General features: G+C 42.7%; 2 protein-coding genes across 5 annotated transcripts in view; both read left to right on the top strand.

Annotated features, from left to right (window-relative positions):
- The first annotated feature begins 1,218 nt into the window (after nucleotides 1-1,218).
- On the top strand, nucleotides 1,219-2,642 carry LOC121570382 (metallothionein-like). Its single transcript, XM_045213481.1, has 3 exons — nucleotides 1,219-1,329; nucleotides 1,456-1,515; nucleotides 2,450-2,642. Exons 1-3 carry the CDS (start codon nucleotides 1,305-1,307, stop codon nucleotides 2,542-2,544), a joined length of 180 nt encoding a protein of 59 aa, XP_045069416.1. The 5' UTR covers nucleotides 1,219-1,304; the 3' UTR covers nucleotides 2,545-2,642.
- A 1,082-nt stretch (nucleotides 2,643-3,724) lies between these two features.
- Nucleotides 3,725-17,160, top strand: part of kmt5c (lysine methyltransferase 5C) — a 41,890-nt gene continuing 28,454 nt past the window's right edge. The window contains exons 1-10 of one of the 4 annotated variants that reach the window (XM_041879456.2): nucleotides 3,725-4,045; nucleotides 4,425-4,557; nucleotides 4,800-4,965; nucleotides 5,229-5,338; nucleotides 5,462-5,625; nucleotides 5,982-6,001; nucleotides 6,246-6,382; nucleotides 7,434-7,600; nucleotides 7,881-9,161; nucleotides 13,509-15,746. In XM_041879456.2, the coding sequence (XP_041735390.1) occupies nucleotides 4,445-4,557; nucleotides 4,800-4,965; nucleotides 5,229-5,338; nucleotides 5,462-5,625; nucleotides 5,982-6,001; nucleotides 6,246-6,382; nucleotides 7,434-7,600; nucleotides 7,881-9,161; nucleotides 13,509-13,705 (2,355 nt within the window). In that variant the 5' untranslated portion in view covers nucleotides 3,725-4,045; nucleotides 4,425-4,444 and the 3' untranslated portion in view covers nucleotides 13,706-15,746. Of the gene's footprint in view, nucleotides 4,046-4,424; nucleotides 4,558-4,799; nucleotides 4,966-5,228; nucleotides 5,339-5,461; nucleotides 5,626-5,981; nucleotides 6,002-6,245; nucleotides 6,383-7,433; nucleotides 7,601-7,880; nucleotides 15,747-17,160 lie in introns of those variants that run through there. The other 3 variants (XM_041879457.1, XM_041879455.2, XM_041879454.2) reach the window with 3 other exon arrangements.

Below are 17,160 nucleotides of genomic sequence, written 5' to 3'. Positions count from 1 at the left end.
ATTGCAGGTCTTAATATTACTGTCCTGAATGATACCAATTTCACCCGACCCTACTCTGTTCATAGCGGGGTAAACGTTCTGCTTGCAATGTTGGTCAGATCATTAATTTGGTCAAATCATTGTTATTAAGACATCACCACCAACAATCTACTGTAACTATCTACATCAATCTTATTTCTTTTGACCTATTTTATTTTAAGAACTAGGGCAATATAGATATTGTAATAATGTAAAATGTTTTTATTTTCTTTCAACCAATCAGGGACGTTTTTCCTTCATGCACTGTCGCTGGGTAGAATACAGATCCACGTTCAGTTTCCAAACGTTGTCGAACGTTGCAGATAGAAATGCCATGAATAGAGCTGATGTGAGTTCTTATTCTACAGTATGAAAAATGTATGCACTCACTAACTGTAAGTCGCTCTGGATAAGAGCGTCTGCTAAATGACTAAAATGTACATGTCAGAGGCATGTTTGTTCTACATAGCCTATTTCTATCTGAACGTATCAAAACGTTAAGTCTTGCTGAACGCGCCCCAGGCTTTTAAGCTAAAATATAAATAAATGAATCAAAAACGTTAAATAACAAATACAAATAATGCTTTTTTATTTTTATGTAATTTGTTTTCCAACCAATCACAAATCTTGTTTCTGTTACCGGGTAGAAAATAAAAATGAGTGAATTTGTACTTTTTGTCTGTTTTTGTCTTAAAGGTACAATATGGAAGTTTGGCTCGAGTGTTGGCTGTATGGTTCGTATGCACAATGCACAATCCTTTGTTTTGGGCTAACGAACTTGCAATATAAACTATACTCATGGGTGTGGGGAGGTGGGTCCCCCTTCTGTCTAAGTAAGTAATTTCCGGACAATATTCCTGTCCATAATAGTGGACAAGTTTTGTCTCGAGCAACGGCAAATATTCCATAATGTAACTTTAAATGAGCCATGGTTTGTGTATAATGTAAGATACAGTGACGCTATAGGCCACTATTGTTGAATTACCCATATAGTGGTACATACATACTACATACTGTATGTTTGAGATTACATTTCAAATGGGCGCCATCTAGTGTACACAATATATGCAGTTCATCTATAGAAAATCATTTATAGGAACATTTTATTATAGGGAGAAATAGGCAGAGCAGGAATGCGCGTTTCTGTTTTGCACATGGCCCTCTCAATTCGGATGATATAAAACAGCTGTAACGAATCTCAAATCAATAGCCCACAAAGCGCCACTGGAACTGTGTTAGGTCAGCATTGTTGAATTGTTTGGGATAAGAGCTCATTCAAACTGAGAATGGATCCTTGTGATTGCTCAAAAAGTAAGTTTGCCAAGTGGAATTGATCTGTAAATTCCGAATTGACCTAAACGGGTACAGTGGATTTTATATAGATTTGCATGGCAGGTGAAGCTTATCAATTTTCTAGTTGAAGTGTTTTGTTTGTAGCTGGAAGCTGCAGTTGCGGTGGACCCTGCAAGTGCACAAACTGTGGATGTACAACGAAAAGTAAGTGCATGGGTTACTCTCCATGAAGTGCAATCCGTAGTTGAAACAATAACAAAGCGACGCTAAAGGATGGAGCTGGACAAATGTACACTTAGACTGCGCTATGGGATCTAAGGACTGACTATTATCGTTTTAACCATGTTGAGTATTTAGTGTTTGTTTACATTCACTTTTCCCCCAATGTTTGTAAGCAATCATATATTTTGGGTTCTGATGGGACAGGCCTACGACCGTTTAACTCCACTCATGAGGCATTTAAATTATATTGTTCAAGAATCAACGGGTACATGGCGTTAATTGTGGAGTCAAATTAGCTGTAACAAGTGCAGGTTGCCCCACTAAACTTTACAATTTAGTTATGAATAATTGGTAGTCACGTCAAGACAACATACCTAGCCAATGAGGGGATTCGAAAAATCTGGGCCGGGTAGGCGTGTCTTGTACCGGGTGAAAGATTATTGCATTCGTTTAGGAACCGGGCTGCCTCCTGGGCGTGAGTCAAGTCCCGCGAAAGCCCACGGCGAAGTCTGCTCTAAGTGGCGTAATGAGTAGGATTGCTTTCACTTGCAAAAGTAATTGCTCTTGATAACGCTTTATCTGTCTTCCCTATGTAAACTAGCTTAAATTCAAACCTATGGGAAAGATATGTTTGGGGGAAACCCTGCTTTAAAGGAATCCTTCACCCAAATTAGTTGCGTATCTTTCCTTACGTTGTAAGCGTTTAGTGCAATGTCCAAATAATGCTTTTTAAAATGGAATATCCACTGTCAAACTCCAGATGCCGCCACTAGTGGCATGTCTGCGTGCATCTAACATTCAACTGAACTTTTAGGGCAGAAATTGCTTTCAGGCCTGTACTATAGCAGCCACAGGTCTTGTTGGAAAACCACTCATGATCATTAATCAGTACTAATCTCTTCTATCATTCCTCCAGGTTGTTGTTCCTGCTGCCCGACTGGATGCAGCAAGTGCGCCTCTGGTTGTGTGTGCAAGGAGGGCAAGACGTGCGATACAAGCTGCTGTCAGTGAGGGCTGACTCATGACACTATGTCCTCTTCCATTACATTAAATTGTCCCTGTTGTACGACCCAGAGCATTACATTTGTGGTAATAAATTTCTGCTTCAACTTTGGCTGTTGTCTTCAATCATGTGAAACTGATGTCTCCTTGCTTTTTAGTGAGCACTAATGTGAATTCCAGTGATATTTCCTTGGAAAGTGAAATGTGCTCTGATTGTAGTGGGTACCACCTGGGGCCAAAATCTGCCCCTTGCTGGTATAGGGGGACCTTGCATATGGCATGTCTTCCAAATTCCTTATTCAGTGGTGCCGTATATCTAATATTGCTCATAGGACATGAGTGGGGGGTATCCACTGTCCTTGAGCAATCCTCAGTGATTCCCGTTTCTTTCTGGCATCTACAATCTAAAGAACTAGTCCTACACGTTTGCTAAGTGTTATATTGCCTCACACTGGCTGTGTTTAGACAGGCAGCCCAATTCTGATCTTTTTTCACTAATTGGTCTTTTGACCATTCAGCTCTGAAAAATGTGATTGGTCAAAAGACCCACAGTAAGAAAAAATCAGTTGGTCTGCCTGTGTAAACTCATTTTACTAGACCAACATCCTAATATTGGATTCATTTTACCCAGACTTTCTTTTAGTCCATGAACATAGGCTTAATCAAGGTCTGGAAAACTGGCCCCAAAACGTCAGTGTGAGTTGACATGGGCTCGATCTACAATGACTTGTACCTCCAAAGCCTGGGTAGTTGAAACAAGCGCACACTGTGCTACATTATTCCCTCTGTGTCCCCGTGCAAGACACCCAGTGTGTGTAAGGGCACACTTCCCCAAGACCCCGAAGGACCACTGGCATGATCCCACTGCTTACACCAATGTAGTAGGAGAGGGCTGAGACAGGGTCATTAGCCATGGATTCTGTCAATGTAACATTTTTTTTTTGTTGAGGGTTCTCAATTTCGCAGCGTGTAAAAGTCATGTTAAACTGAAATTATAAATAACGTCTGTCCATTCAAGCAACTGAAACCCAACCTACTACGACCAGGCACAACCAACCGTATTACTAGAACTAAAGTCCATCCTATCCCTATTGACAAATGGCCTGGGAGAGATTTCGTAACTGGCGTAAAATTGACCTTGGCACTAGCCAATGAAAAACAACGGATATGTCCCTAGTTTGGTTTCACTGCAGCAGTGTTACTCGCATACCTCAGTTGGTGCTCGACCAACTTCTGATACGAGAATAACAAAAAACATAAACAATCAATTCCTTCCCTCAGGTCAGTCGTTTTGTTGTGGAAACTACCTGGTTAGATAATTTGATAACATCTACATTTGCAACGTTGAATCAACGAGACAACACCAATAAATTGTGCTGTGTTTTGGCGGATCAGCTAGCTACGTAACGTTAGCTAGCTGACTCGACATCTGACATAGCGAGCTAGCAGCTAGCTAGCAACCACTACGGATGCAATCTAGCTAGCGGCTTTCGTTATCAAATACTCCCAGGTAATGTTATGCTAAATAGAGCTGCAGTCTAACTTATATAAATCAATCTAGCTAGCTATATTTCTCATGTTTGCTTATGCCAGAGTCCGACGGTAACTAGCTAGACTCAGTTAAACGCGATGTCCTGCGGTAGCTAGCTGCTAGCTATGATGCTAATTTAGACATCAAAATCAGAAGGCTAGCTAGTTAACCTTAGCTGGTCAGTTTGTTAGTTTCTAACATAAGCTAGTTCTAGCTAAAACATCAATAAGGTTATCATCGAAGCCGTACATAAAGGCTAATGTTAGCTTGTATGGGGTTACGAGGTCAACTTGACTCAGTTGTGGGTGGTTGTCAGTCGCATCGCCCTGTCCCTTGACCCCGAGCCCTGTCCTTTCAGCATGCTGATGGTGGGAGGCGATGGACGGATGCAGTAAAATGAGTGTGATGGAGCTGTGTGAGACGGATGATCTGGCCACCAGCTTGGTGCTGGACCCCTTGCTGGGGTTCAGCACCCATAAAATGAACGTCAGGTAATCTCTTTAAACCTCCTATCCATTACAGTACATTTGACAAAGGTGTGTGAAATGACAAACTTTTAAATGTATGCATTGCACCATTTGTCTTATGCTTGGTCTTGATGGGTCCTCTCTGCATCTAGTAATTAGTCTTCATCAGGAAGTTAAGGCACAACTTCAGTGTTCTTCAAAGAGAAGTGGAAATGTTCTTCACAATTACAAAAAACAGTACACACCTAACTCTTGTCGCCCTGCAGCCCCCCCCCAGAGGTCCGTCGTTGGGGCTACCTCAAAGAGACTCTGCTACGCTTCCAACGCACACATGACTTGCAGGCCACCTTTGAGGCCCTCACAGTGGGAGACTGGGCCTGTGACTACTTCACTGGACTGGGCACCCACCGCCTGGAACTACTGAAACAGCATGTAAGTGTGTGTTTTTGCAGGGTCAGTTAACCCTGTTATATCAGTGTGCACTAGAAGTACGTTTTTGATTGCCCCTTCCTTTCCTCAGTCAGTGTAATTTCTTTAATTTGTTTGTTTATTTTTGATGGCCTCTGTCATTTTTTTCTAAGAATTTGTTCGGGTAGTTAGCTAATATAACCTATTTTCACTCTGTGGGTATTCATGATTGTGTTCATGAACATGCATGGCTGTATGCGTGGTCTTGACAGCTATTATTTCTTCAGGTGTATCGCTATCTCTGTGCCTTCCTGTTGGATAGCGGTGTCCAGATTGAGTCATGTGACCGATACTCTTCAGAAACCAACGGAGCAAAGATAACCTCTACCAAGCACTGGTAAGGACCAACTCAACTATCTTTTAACAGTTGCATTCAATAGTCATGTGTAATTCTGCAGATTAGATACATCTTGTCTGTGTTTTTATATATAATGTTTAACTGTAATGCCGAATGCTGCAGGTTTGTAGGTGAGCGGATGGAGGTTCTGCTGGGTTGTATAGCCGAGCTGAGTCCAGCAGACAGTGCTGTTCTGAGAGCAGGGGTGAATGACTTTAGTGTGATGTACTCCACTCGTAAGCGCTGTGCACAACTCTGGCTTGGGCCTGCTGCTTTCATCAACCACGGTGAGTTTTTCAAGATTCAACCCCAACTACTGTCTGCCACACTGTACATGCACTGTGCATACACTATCACAGAAACCCACTGTGCATACACTATCACAGAATACACAGACAGAGCATCTGCTTCTGGGATTTCTCTTAATTAAGCATTCCTGACAAGTCATACATTATATCTAGAGTGATCAAATCAAATGCACTAATCTAATCCTGTTATCGAATGTGCTCACCTATTGCAGAGCTTCACAGGATTTGCTACTGGTCAATACTTTTATTATACCGACACATGGCATAGTTTTCAGTGTTTTAAGTTGTTATATCTGTATTGTAACCATACGTTTGTTTCTGTTCCTTGGGTGAAGACTGCAGACCAAACTGTAAGGTAATCATCAATGTTATGTTATTAGTCATGTTACTCTTCTATGTTTTAATCTCTCTCTGTGTGTGTGTGTGTTCCCGTGAAGCATTGTTCCCTTTTTATAGAAGTGTTGTTATACATGATTATTGTTATTGGCCTCTTCATCTGTGTCTTTTGTTTGTACTATTATATTTTAATTGTTGGAAGTGTTACATCCCCAGGGCTAGTGATGTCAATTTGTTTCTTCCCTCACCTCCCCCCTCTCCAGTTTGTTCCTGGCGATAAGAATGGAGGCTGTGTAAAAGTGGTGAGGCCCATCGCACCTGGGGAGGAGATCACCTGTTACTATGGCGACAGCTTTTTTGGAGAAGACAATGAAATGTGTGAATGCTGCACCTGTGAGAGGTGAGAGGATTGAGACATATCTTCTCATTTTCTCAATGACCAGCCTAACTTATATATATATACAGTAATCCCTCGTTTATCGCGGGGGTTACGTTCCGAAAATGACCCGCGATAAGTGAAATCCGCGAAATAGAAAACTTTTTTTTTTTTACAATTAGCAACTATTACATGTATACAAATACAGTGACTCACGTGTAGGCCGTTTCACTGCTCTTCAGACTGGGCCGCTGCATCCTGACTGCGCTCTGCAGTGTTCTCTTCTTCTGAAGCCCGCGGTGCAGGTGTGTTTGTTCGGGAGAAGAACATAGTGATAGGCAGCTGTTGTCGCTCTTTTTTCTTCTTTGCAAAAAGATCCTTGTACACCGACATGCCACCATCGATTACGTTGGAGAACTGTAACGAACGGCTCATCAAAGGGTCCCATTCCTCAGCTACTCGCTTAAGTTCAGTGGCCATTCGCACCATGGTTGCTAAGCGACCAAGCGTTAGTCCTTCCTCCTCATCTCTCGTGTCCTCTTCTCCCTCTTCTCTTTCATCGTCGCCCATCCGCAGGTGCTTTTGTCGGTCCAGGCCGTTTTGTCGACATTTTGGGTTTAGGAGATGTTCGAAATTACAAGATAATTTGGCCAACTTAATGTAAATTTGCCAAGCTGTTTTATGTACGTACACATAACTGCACGAGACGACAAAATGATAGCACAATTCGTAGCATGTTTTGATACAAGAAGCGGGAGTGAGTTTTTAGCGAATCAGAATGCAGAGCACAATGCACCAAAAAAAAAAAATGCATTATGAAAATCCGCGAAATAGCGAATCCAGCGATAAGTGAACCGCGAAGTGGCGAGGATCACTGTATATATATATATATATATATATATATATATATATATATATATATATATATATATATATATATATAATTACTAGCTGTTTGGGGTTTTAGGCTGGGTTTCTGTACAGCACTTCGAGATATTAGCTGATGTACGAAGGGCTATATAAAATAAAATTGATTGATTGATTGATATCTGTATACTATTTCTTTATTATTTAGGAAGGGAGAGGGTCACTTCCGACACAGAGAGAGGCAGCCTGGTTGTGATGACTCAAATGATCTGTCTGGCCAGAAGTACCGCCTCAGAGACACAGACCTTCGTCTTAACAGAGGGAAAGCACCCTGTCCTCCTACATTTCGGCCTACATTTACATTTTCAAATTCAGGTAAGTTTGTGTTTGTCTCTCTCTCGTTTCAAACGTTAAGCTAATGATGTTCATGTCTTTTAACAATGCCTGAAATTCTCAAATTCTGTGAAGATACAAGTGGTACTACGCATTGGTCATTGAGCAATATACTGTCTTTATAGAATTTTGCTAAATGTATTGTAGATATAGCAGTTAGTGACAGCTTGCAACTAGAATGTAATGTTAGGTGCAGTATGCATTTATTTGTTATGCTATTGTTTTTGCCAGAATTTCTTAGTTCTTTGTCTTCCTGTCTTAGCTATCCCTTCAAGGAATTCATTTACCCAGCAGATGAAGAGAAATGCTCTGATGATGAGCAGGAAGACCAAAAGGTTGAAACAGGAGGGGCAAAGGAGGATATCGGGAATGAAGCAGCAACGGCTGATAATGCCATCCCTATCAGAGGTGGTGTTGAGGAACCTTAGGGTCCGAGTACGGCGCCACACGTTCAACTTCTTGTTGAGCTGCAAGGACCCCACCAGTAAAGAGAGGGCCTTGCTGCACCAGCTTGAACATGTGGAGGCAAAAGACAAGTGGAGGAAGGAACAATCTGCTCTCTGCTGTACAACCAAAGAGAATGACAAAAAAGAGAAGAGCAGCAATATTTGTGAGTTAAACCTGAAGCCTTTCACTCTTCACTCTTCCTTGTCTTCTCAACAGAAAGCTGGACCAGCAGTTTGTGGACAGATACTGGGTGGCAAGCCCCTTCGAGTGGTGGAAAAAGTATCTGTCCAGACAAGGATATCTTCCAGAACAAGGAGCATGATCAGAAACTGTCACACACGCCAGCCTGTTTCCAGAGCCAAGAAGAACAACAAAATCATTAGCAAGCGCACTGAACTCACCAAACCCATTTACAGAAAAAGCAACAGCGCAAGTCCTCAGAAACACATGGATAGCTGTAGTGGAAAAGATGCCACGCACAATATTATCAAAGATATTCATGGAACCAATTGCATAACCATCGAAGATAACACCAGCGGCAACAACAACGATGTGGCATACATCAGCAACAGAACATACACTGGAGGAGGCGGGCCCAAAGGCAGCAAGGCTCAGGGTGCAGATCAGAACCCAGTGGATGTGAAAGTGGAAATCAAAACCATTGGAGAATCGGGGACTGATAGGACACTTGTGGCGAGCAAACCCACTGGTAAAAGGGTTGAAGTTTGCCAAAGTGCTTTGGATAAAGCCAAGAAGCCTGGGAATCACAAGAAACCCATTAGTACTCCCATTGTCACTACCACCCCTAGCACCATTTCTCTCTCTTCCCCCTCACTTGGCCATGTTCCAGTAATGTCAGGACTGAAGCAAGTCACAGTTAGCTTGATAAGAGTGTCTGTGCCGGGAAGTGTAGCAGAAGAAAGGGCCTGTCCAGGATTGGAGGGAAAGGGCATTGTGAGAAGAGAGAGCAGCGTACCAGTGCAAGCAGAACAGTTGGCTAGATCAGCTACACAGGGAGGAGAGGCAGAAACCAGAGTGTCCAGGTCCCAGCAGAAGTCCATGGAGGAAGCAGGCAGAGAGTTGTCAGAAGCTGAAGGTAAGAAAGGGGTGAGGGAAATGTATTTCAAGGCTAAGGTTAACAAAATTGATGTAGGGAGGGGACAGACTTCTGTGGTGAAGGTTGATTTACTACATGGTGAGAAAGGGGGAGGTGATAAGGTCATTGAAATAGAAGCTGCTTGTGGGGTGGAACAGGTTAGTGTGGCTGGTAAGGGGCATAGGGGGAGTGTAAAATACATTGACAGAGGGGCAAAACTAAATAGGGAAAGTGTACAATCTCTAGTTGTTGGCTGTGATAAGAGGGTGCTTAGAGGGCGAAATGATGCAGAAGAACAGAGTAATGGAAAAGTAGGAGGAGGAGGACAAAATAGCAAAAGTTGTGACAGCATTATCCAAAAGGATGGAGGTAAGAATGAGAGGGTGTCTGAAATGGTAAAGGGGAGTAGTATGCCCATAACTATGGACAAGAAGGGAATTGTCATCAAACAGGTGAGGGTTCTACTTTCTGATATTCTAAGAAAAGAGCGGGATCAGAAGGCTGGGAGCTCAGAAAGTGGGAACACAGGAAAGAAAGATCTAATTTCCTCCAAGCAAATGGAAGATGGCAGAGAGGCAAATAATGATGGAGGGAAAGGGGTGAGGGAACAAATATTATCTGATGCACAGATAAATAGTTTGCCTCACGCAAAAACACAAAGTGGGATAATTTCCAAACGGGGGAAAGGAAGGGCTAGTAAGATGAAACTTGAGGATCCAGGCCAAGGCTTGCATGTTCACTCGCCACAAAGTAATGATGATTTAGTCCCAGCGAAAGATAGGCTTTCCAAGTCTCCCCCTCCCTCTTCAGAATATCTTCAGGCACACACCCAGGCCAACATTCCTCTGAAGAAACGGATGTTCCGTAATTCAGTGGAGACTGACTCTGAGCAGAGCATCAACTCTCCTGTGTCAGAGCCCTCCTCCAAGGACCTCAGACCCTCAACAGAGCTGAGGCAGAATCTTACTCTGTGTTCAGGAAGAGAAACCAAAGCTATCAAAGTGTTGAAGGAGGACAGCGGTAGAGGTGGGTTGCGGTCAAATAGTGACCCTAAGTCTACGGTTTCAGAGCTTGGGGTCCAATTTCGGACACAGGCCTTCAAGAGGACAGCAAAACAAAATGCAACTCCCAGAATGCTGCGTCCCAGAGTCAATCAACTGGAACAAGACCGGCCACGGAGGAGTGCAGGAAAGTATAAAAGAGGGACCCAAGACGCAGAGGTACTGGAGAATGAATCTGATGAGGTCAAACACAATGCAGGGCATGATGAAATCTCACCGGATTCTAGAAAAGAACATGTAAATGAAGGAGAGAAGAAGCCAGAATTACATACTGAGTTAGTGAATTCACTCACCTCGCCAACATGTAAGGAAGAGAATGGGAAAGGGCAGAGCCTCAACTTCAAAATTCGTTTTAAGAGAAAAAGGGGCAAAGTGTGGGAGTTGGACAGACCTGCAGGAGGAGAGGATTTGATTATTGAAGCAGAAAAGTCTATTGATTCACAACAATTGGAGCCTTATAGGGCCATTTTAGATTCTGTGTCAATCTTGAACTTAGAAATGAAGAAGGGTGCCCAGGTAGATGGGAAAGAGACTCATGACGTACGATTTTGGAAGAGACGTAAAGTTAGACGAGACAGATTGGGGAGTTTGAAAGCTAGAGGTCCCATTTTGATGAATAGGCAGGGTGAGGTTGTAGCTGTAGACTCGAAAGAGAGAAAAAAACAACGGGGGGAGCTCAGCGAGGTAGAGAGAAATGAGGTGCTAGACGAGGTTATTTATGGAGGAAAGCAACTGCCAGGAGAAAAGGACCATACAATTTCTAGTGAGGGTATGTCTGTCGGAGTGGAGGGACTGCAATGTGACTATCAAGTGACACCAAGCTCTGTTAGAATCTGTGAAAAAGAAAAAGATATTCCGTCCTTGGATGGAGACGGAGAACAAGTGAAGGATACTTCTATTAGAGTGGAGAGTAGTTTGGTTGACAGTGGGGCACTGCATGAACACAAAGTAAAGGAAGAAGACCAACCCTTGCCACGGATCAAACTGCGGAGAAAAATACAGGGTGTATGGGAGGTGGACAGCCAGGAGTTGGAGCAGAGTGAAGCAGAGTCTGAAAAAGAGAAGAAGGAAATTACATGTGTTAAGCCAAAAGAAGAGTGCCCTTCTCAGCCTTCCGCCTGCCAGAAACTCAACAGTGCAACCAAGAAAACAGAACCCCCCCCCCTCACTTTATCTCTCTCACCCTTGACCCTTAACTCACCCCAACCTTTGGGTTCTGATGTGATGGCTTATGCTCCTGAAACAATGAATGATAGGGCCATGCCAAAAATCAGTAATCGAGGAGGAAGGGGAAGAGGAAGGAAGGAAAGGCAAAAAACAGAGACTGTTCGTAAGAGTGCAACTGGAGAGATGGGAACTTCTTGTCTTAGTCATAACCTGCTACAGATAGACAACAGTCTTTCTAGACTTTCCGAAGGGTTATGTCAGTCACAATCCTTAGAAAAAAACATACCTTCTGATTACACTGCTTCCACCTCAAAGATTCCGTCCCAGTCTCAGTCTCCACCGTTCAGTTTTCCAGAAAGGATGCTTTCCACAGAATCCAGCTTTGCTAATTGCTGTGAAGATCTCCTCGACTTCCAGTGTCTCAATCTTGAAGGGTTCTATCATCCACAGAACATCCTCCAAACCTCTCCAATAGACCTCTGTCCAATGGATCCACCCAGCGGGCCCTTTAGTAGTCCCCTCTCTCATAGCCCCTCGGATGCTTGGAACCCAGAAACTCCATACCTTGGCCCTCCAAGCCCAGGAAGTATTTTCAATGCAGAGGATCAGCAATTTCTTAATGGTCTTGTGTGCTCCAAAAATGAGTCTCTCCCTTTGGATTGTGGAGTTAAGGATACTTCCAAAGACAGAGGGCAGCTCAATGCAAATTTTAGTTTTACACCCCTGAGCAGCGCTGAAGGGACTTTCATGGATCGTTTTTTGATGAAGAATCCTGGTATGAAACTGTCAAAAGAAGATTCTAAGACACAGCCCTTATCTTCAGCAGCCAAAACCCAGTACTCTCACAAAGAATCATTCATGTTTAATACAAATACTCCATCCATCGGTTCCCATTCCCAGAATACCCCAGTCAATGTTCTCAATCAGAGCACCAATGGTACTAAAGCTAGTTTTACCCATTCAAATTTTTCTAAGGTCCAGCCTCAAGTCAAAACTCCGGGTCCCTTCCACCTGATGAGCTCTTCCAACAAATCTCAATATTCTTCCACCTCTCAGCCAGTGCCAAGTTCCTTCAAAACTGGGCCCCAGAATTACTCAGCCAAGTCCGTCCATTCACCTCAAATGGTTTCTAACAAGTTTGGCTCACAATTAAATCCTAATGTAGGAGATGCTTTTCGCAACACCTATGACAAAAGCTCCAGTGTGATCCAGAGTGTGCTTAAGTTTCAAGGAGGGAAACCAAGTCAGAATTTGAATAGTGCCCCTTCTAAAGTTAATATTGCCGCTGGCAGCCCTAAAATTGCGCCCAAACCTCACATTGCCAAATCTAGGTACAGTGACACTGAGAAGGTCCACCAGAGTAACAAATGTTCAGCTTCTAGTACTGGCGGTCAAAAAGGTAGCATGCCCAGTTATAGCATCACTTCGGGAAAAGATCCAATTCGTCTCAATGCATCAAACTACCCCATCAAGTCAAATCTTCACAATGACAAAGTCCATCCAGATTATTTCCAGACGTCCAGTAAAAGTACACCGACAGCTTTGGAGAAGCCGCCCTCTGACAAACCCCAATACACTGAAACCAGCTTTGGAAGCAAAAACTTCTCTACTCTCCCAAGGCCTTTCTTTTTCCCCAGCCAAGCACCTCAGAGTTATGGGTCTCCTCATGGCAAACGTTTGAATCAGGACAAGCCCTGTGCTGCTGTGCACTCCCAGAACCCTCACTCTTCCTATGCCACATCGGTGTCACCTGACAAACTGTGTTACGATTCCTCAGACTTTACCTTTTCCACCTCGCTCTCTCCCTCTATGTCTCAGCACAATAGCCCCCAAGTAGCCCACAGCTCTCCCTCTGGATCACAGACACCAGCAAACAAACAGCAGCCCCCCTCCTCCTCCTTCTCCTACTCTTATGGTCACCAAGGTCCACCTTACGTGGTCAACTTTACTGGTGACCACTCAGTCACCATGGGCCTGGGAGATTACCCAGGGTCACCTCCCACCAACTATACGTACCGCTGCCTCATGGAGCCTTCGGGCACCCAGGGGAGGCTGGTTCTGGAGCCCTGTGGACCCCAACTCTCACACTCACCGTCTTTCTCTGTGGGGGGCTTTTCAGGGCTTAAAGGCCAGGATGACCACTGCAAGAGGGACATACAACAGCAGTGCCAGCCCATAGACCACCCACCAACATCCCACCATGCGCCCACATCCTCACACTCCTTGAATACCCCGGTCTCAGACCGAAAGCCCAAGAGACTGAGGCTAGTGGTTACTGATGGGCTAGTGGATCTGGACCTCCAGTATACAGACTGATTTATACCTGTCCTTCTCATCTGACTTTGATTCAGCTTGTAATATATCAACATTATTGTATAGAATTGTTCATGAGGAGCATATCTCTGCCCCAATGTTTTTTAAACAATTTCCACAGTCTACATATCCTTAAGTTTGTTTAATGGTTACTGGTGTTTGTTCTATTCCCTCTCTTGGATACTATTATGATATGAATGTCTCAGAGAAGGTTTTATTGACATCTGTGGGGATCGAGTAATGCTTATGCTTAACAGTTTTACTTCTATTTATTTTGTGAATAAAACCATCTTCTGTGTAAGTTCAGTGATTTGCAAGAGGAAAATATGTAGTGAATAGATCAGTCAGTCTCCAGAATCCTTTCATAGTCTGTCATAGCAGAGGTTAGCCTCAAGGTGGGCACATTGAACCCTCTAGGACAGCGTTTCCCAAACTCGGTCCTCGGGTCCCCAAGTGGTGCACGTTTTGCTTTTTGCCCTAACACTCCTAACACTACAAAGCTGATTCATATAATCCAAGCTTGATGATGAGTAGATTTTTTTGAATCAGCTGTATAGTGCGAGGGCAAAAACAAAAAACTTGCACCGGGTTTGGGAAACCCTGCTCTAGTAGTGTGTGGAGGCCTTCTTATTGTACTGTAACATAGTTGAATGGATTGTTCTCTAAAATGGACATGTCAGGAAGATAGGCCTACACAAACCATTTGTGCATTTCAGAACATGATTACTTTATTACTTTTACATAAAACGTGTTTTAAAGTTAAAGTTCTAAAACAAGCAAAGTGTGCCTCTAACATGTTTCTGTGATTTTGGGCAGTAGGGCTTTGATTCGTGTCGGTTTAAGTACTGTCTACGAGCTCTAAAATGTACAGTTTTATTGGGTCTGCATTCTGTTTCACTAAGTACATAGATGTGCAAGTGTGTGTGGGAGTGAGGAGGAATTTTAGGTACCATGCTTTTCTGTACATGGTATGTTTGTGCACTGCCTTGCCAATTTGAGTTAAGATTAGCAGTTTATGCTGCATCAAGAAATGCACAGTGCATGAACAGTGTGTGTACTGTAGAATGAGTTCCAGGCCTGTAAATTCCAGGACAACTCCACTGGGGGGGTGGCGTGCATGACATTAACTGCAGCTCTGCAGCTGCTGTCCAGAGCTCCCACAGTATACGAGGGAGGGAGACCGGGTGGGTGGGAGACTGACTGCAATGTTTTCTGCAGAATGAGGTTTTCTTTGGTCTTGTGTAGATCAAGGGGTAGATGATACTGTATTAGTGGGGCAACTTGGACTAAGTGGGTACATTTTGTGTTCCCTCCCTTCCTTCTTTACCCTCTGCATCCACACTGAGAATACTTGGTGGTTATGGCATTATTTATGAAGCAACTTCAAAGCAATCTGTTGTGAATTAGAGCAAGGGCTGTGACTTGTTACTTGATAATCTTGCTTTTAGTCTTGTCTCGCTCATTACTTAATTGGATCACACTGGTTAGGCTAGTTGTAGATGGTGATCACAATGAAATGTTATCCGAGAAATGTGTAGTCAGCCACGTGGTTGCATGTATTATTTTTACATCCGTGAATGAGATTCGTTGCTCTTTCTTACACATTTGTAATGTCGTTTGAACATTCCACTTTCCTCATCTAGACATTGTTCCAGTAGCAATCCAACAGAGGTACTCAATAGGACTACATAATCTTATATAAATACCATGAAGTAGTAATGTCTGTGTCTATGTGTATTATTATTATTATTATTATTATTGAAAATGGTGCTTTATTGTAATTTAATATTTTACACATAATATTGATTGTTCGAGATATGAAAGGTTTGTTTATATTACATGATAGAACATATTGTTTATTTACTTTTTAAAAAATCTAACATTTCATTTATGGTTCCCCGACGTCTCCCCTGGACCAAGATTTAGAGTTGATTCAGGTGGTGATATATAATCAGCCTTTTGAAGAGGTAAACATTCTAATGGTCTGCTGTAGAATTGTAAAATGTAAATCATTAAAGAAAAATGCATTCTTTTTTTGAATTAAGCTTTGGACGTGTCTTTTCACAATTTATTCATGGTATGACATTTATTTATTGGTTCAATATACCAACTTGTGTAGTGTCGTGTGAAAGTGTATTATGAAACATGATCCATTTATAGATTTGTGGATCTGAAGCATGCTATGTTGAACTTGTAATGGGAGCTTACAGTGCCTAGCTAGTTAATCATTTTGCTTAATTAAATACAGTAATTATATTATTCGACTGAATTTATGTTTGGTTGCAACCATCATTGTAGTAAACAGAAACTGCTGTAAACTCTATATTGACATATTTGTTCATTCAGCCATTTAATGTTATGCTGTAGTTTATGAAAATACCAAACTTCTAACAGTGCATACATTTAGGGGTGGATAAACATTGTGCTGGTTTGATTGAAAGCTTCCTTCAGGCAACTACTTCCTTATTTACTCAACATATTTACACAAGCTTTCATATTTCTTTCTAGACTGGATGTGTTTCCTCTCCAGTCTGTAATGTCTTGCTCTCCATCCATACAGTATGTGACTGTCATTTACGTCTTGTCACTAAGCCTCCTGTCTGTTTCCTATCTTCTCCATAACTCTGTTTTCAGTCTTGTTTCTAGCCTCTTCTCTAAGTGCAGCAACATGCACATCCCATGGCCCTGTTTAGTGCTTCAGATCCTGTGACCCACTTTGCTTGTCTCAGTGGAAAGTGAGGGGTTAAATGTGATGCCAAGTGGAACAGCTTTTCCATAATGAGGACAGGCAGGCAGCAGAGAGGGATAGACAGAGAGGCGATCTGAGTGTGCTAAGAGACCAGATCCTTTGAGGTGTTGCACCAACCGCTGAATGATCCTACAGCCCTTAGCATCAATGCTAGTACCTGCTGACACCTACATGTACATTAAATCAGTGATATGGATATGAATGCTATTAAATTGCACCAAGGTACTAATCCACACCATGCTTCATCAGCTTCATCTACACATAGCCATTGAATACATGTGCAAAATAGGCCATACACTGTGTAGGATTCCCTTATTGGCTCAGGGAACCAAAACTAGCCATCTTTAACAACGTTGATTTTCCTCTTTCAATTATTCCATAATGCCTCCACTCCTCACCCACTCTTCCTCCTATGCTTCTGTACTTCACAATTCCATTAAACTCTTAAATATACACTACATTACCAAAAGTATGTGGACACCTGCTCGTCAAACATCTCAATTTGTAAGTCGCTCTGGATAAGAGCGTCTGCTAAATGACGTAAATGTAAATGTAAATTACAAAATCATGGGCATTAATATGGAGTTGGTCCCCCCTTTGCTGCTATGACAGCCTCCACTCTTCTGGGAAGGCTTTCCACTAGATGTTGGAACATTGCTACGGTGACTTGCTTCCATTCAACCACAAGAGCATTAGTGAGGTCGGGCAC

This window comes from Coregonus clupeaformis, unplaced genomic scaffold (assembly GCF_020615455.1).
Source record: "Coregonus clupeaformis isolate EN_2021a unplaced genomic scaffold, ASM2061545v1 scaf0112, whole genome shotgun sequence".
NCBI lineage: Eukaryota > Metazoa > Chordata > Actinopteri > Salmoniformes > Salmonidae > Coregonus > Coregonus clupeaformis.
This window is presented reverse-complemented; position numbering and strand designations above follow the sequence as displayed.